Consider the following 2644-nt stretch of genomic DNA (forward strand, 5'->3'; position numbering starts at 1 on the left):
GCGATGGGGGAGGGGGTGGGGCGGTACCTAGAAGCTCTGGCACAGACTTGCTTCGCGTGCCCAGTGCCGGCGGGCTTTCGGGGCACAGAGTGTGGCAGGCAGTGGTGAGGAAGGGGCTGGCCAGGCTGGTCGTGAGGGTCACAAAGTGGTCCAGGACACCCCCCTCCTGAAGAGACTGGGCAAAGGGGAGACTCAAGGTGGTCTGCAGCCGCTCTCGGAGGGAGGGGGTGGCCTGGGCCTGGGCCTGGGCCACGAGCCCAGGCAAGGCTGGCCATTCGGGATCGTAATGCTGGCTGAGCTGCTCCACCTGGGGCCGCCGTAGCAGCTGCCGGATCTTCCACACGGCGTCGAAGCTGTCGGTCAGCACGGCCCACTCCAGGGCCGTCTTGCCCCGAACAGGATCCACTGCTGTCAGGTCAGCACCTGGGAGGGGGCACAGGGGTGACATGGTGGGAGAGGGATTGGTGATTTGTGGAAAGGCAGATTCCTTAGCAGCAGTTCTGATTTGGGTTAGATTCAAAACCACAGTCACACTTCCAGGCTTTCAACTACATTATGAGGCTACAGTAATCAAAACGGCATGGTACTTGTATGGGAATAAGGACACAGATCCGTGGAACAGGACTGAGAATCTGGAAATAAAAACTCAGTCCCTCAACTAACTCATCTTTGACAAAGCCATCAATAACAATCACTGGAGGGGAATAAAACTATATTTAGCAAATGGTGCTGGGAAAACTGGCTAGCCACGTGCAGAAGAATGAAACCGGACCTTTACCTATCACTATATACGAAAATCAACTTAAAATGAACGAAGGACTTAAATGTAAAACCTCAAACTATAAGAATCTTAGAGCACACCCTTCTGGACATCAGAGTAGGCAACAAATTCATGACCAAGTCCTCAAAAGCTGTTGCAACAAAAGCTAAGATAGACACGTGGGACCTTGTCAAACTGAAAAGTTTTTGCAGAGCAACAGAAAACATCAAAAGAGTAAAGAGACAGCCCACGGAGTGGGAAAAAATATTTACAAACTTTGCATTGGACAAAGACTTAACATCCAGACCTACAAGGAACTCAAACAAATTGAAAGGAAAAAATAACCCCATTTAAAAAATGGGCAAAGAACATGAACAGACACTTCTCAAAGGTGGACATACAGGGAGCCAATAAACACATGGAAAAATGCTCGGCCTCACTAATCATCAGAGAAATGCAAATTAAAATACAATGAGACACCACCTAACACCCGTAAGGGTGGCTATCACTAATAAAGGAAAAAAAAACCACAGGTGCAGGCATGGCTGAAGGGAAAAGGGGATTCTTCTACACTGTTGGTGGGAATATAAGCTAGTTCAACCTCTATGGAAGGTTGTATGTCGATTCCTCAAAGAATTAACAATCGAGCTTCTGTAAAATCTGGCAACCCCCCTCCTGAGAATATACCCAGAGAACATAAATCACTCTACAAAAAAGACACCTGCACACGCATGTTTATTGCAGCACTACTCACAATAGCAAAAACATGGAACCAACCAAGATGCCCATCAAAAGTGAACTGGATAAAGAAAATGTGGTACATCGACATGATGGAATATTATGCAGCCATAAAGAAGGACAAAAATCATGGACTTTGCAGCAAATTGGATGCAGCTGGAGACCATCCTACTAAGTGAATTACCACAGAAACAGAGAACTGAATGCTGCATGTTCTCACTCACAAGTGGGCCCTGAACACTAGTCACACTAGCACAAGGGTGAGATCCGCAGACGCTGGACATTACTGGGGAGGGAAGGGGACACGGGACAACACACTGGGTACCTGGCCCACTATCAGGAGGAGAGGGCCACTTAGAAGCCCAAACTTCACCTGCATGCAACTTACTTATGTGGTAAATCCTCACCTGTACCCCACAACCATAACATAGAATAGAATAAAACAAAACAAAACAACAAAACTAAAGCAAGCCATAGAGTCCCATCATCTTGAAGCTGGAAGCTGAGAGGCCAGTATTGCAACCTCCTGTTTCAGAGAAATGAAGAGACTTAAGTCCAGAGAGGAGAAAAGACTTCAGAGAGACCTCTGTGGGTCTCCAACCTGGAGCAGACCTCCAGAGCTCACCAGAGGAGCTCAGAGTGTGCAGGACGCCCAGGACAGGCGGAGGCCTGAGCTGCGCCCTGGGGCAGGTGGTGGTGGGGTGTTTCTTCTCTTGGTTCTTCTCTTCACCAGCACAACCCTTGGGGCTGGGGGGGAGCAGTCGCTCCAAGAAGCGGGGGCGGTGGGCGGCGCTCACTCCAAACCCAGTTGGGCGGGGCAGGAGAAGGGAAAAGCAGGAGGCTGGTGTTCCCCAGAATGACCAGCAGAGGGCAGTCCCACCATGGGGCATAATGAGGACTCACAAGTCCGAGGCCAGTGTGAACACCCCCAAACAACCCCATAGGGCCGCACGCCCCAAACAACTTCATTTCATCGCGTCCCCTGAAAGCCTTGCTTGTCAGAGTGGGAGGTCATCCCAGGAAGAGCCAACACCCTCACGATACTGGTGAGATCACCCGGCTGGGCGGCCAGGGCCGGGACTAGAACCTGGGAGTCTGGGTCCAGATAAGAGCCTTTTTTTTTTTTTTTTTTTTTGTGGGGGGGTC

The 2644-nt window shown here is 50.1% G+C and overlaps 1 protein-coding gene across 1 annotated transcript in view; it reads right to left on the bottom strand.

Annotated features, from left to right (window-relative positions):
- Positions 1–2644, bottom strand: part of ANKRD33 (ankyrin repeat domain 33) — an 8996-nt gene that overhangs the window by 5063 nt on the left and 1289 nt on the right. The window contains exon 4 of the mRNA XM_021716834.1: positions 28–423. Within this exon, the coding sequence (XP_021572509.1) occupies positions 28–423 (396 nt within the window). The remainder of the gene's footprint in view (positions 1–27; positions 424–2644) is intronic.

The sequence above is a fragment of the Carlito syrichta genome, unplaced genomic scaffold, assembly GCF_000164805.1.
Source record: "Carlito syrichta isolate Samal-C Ts95f unplaced genomic scaffold, Tarsius_syrichta-2.0.1 Scaffold106296, whole genome shotgun sequence".
Taxonomy (NCBI): domain Eukaryota; kingdom Metazoa; phylum Chordata; class Mammalia; order Primates; family Tarsiidae; genus Carlito; species Carlito syrichta.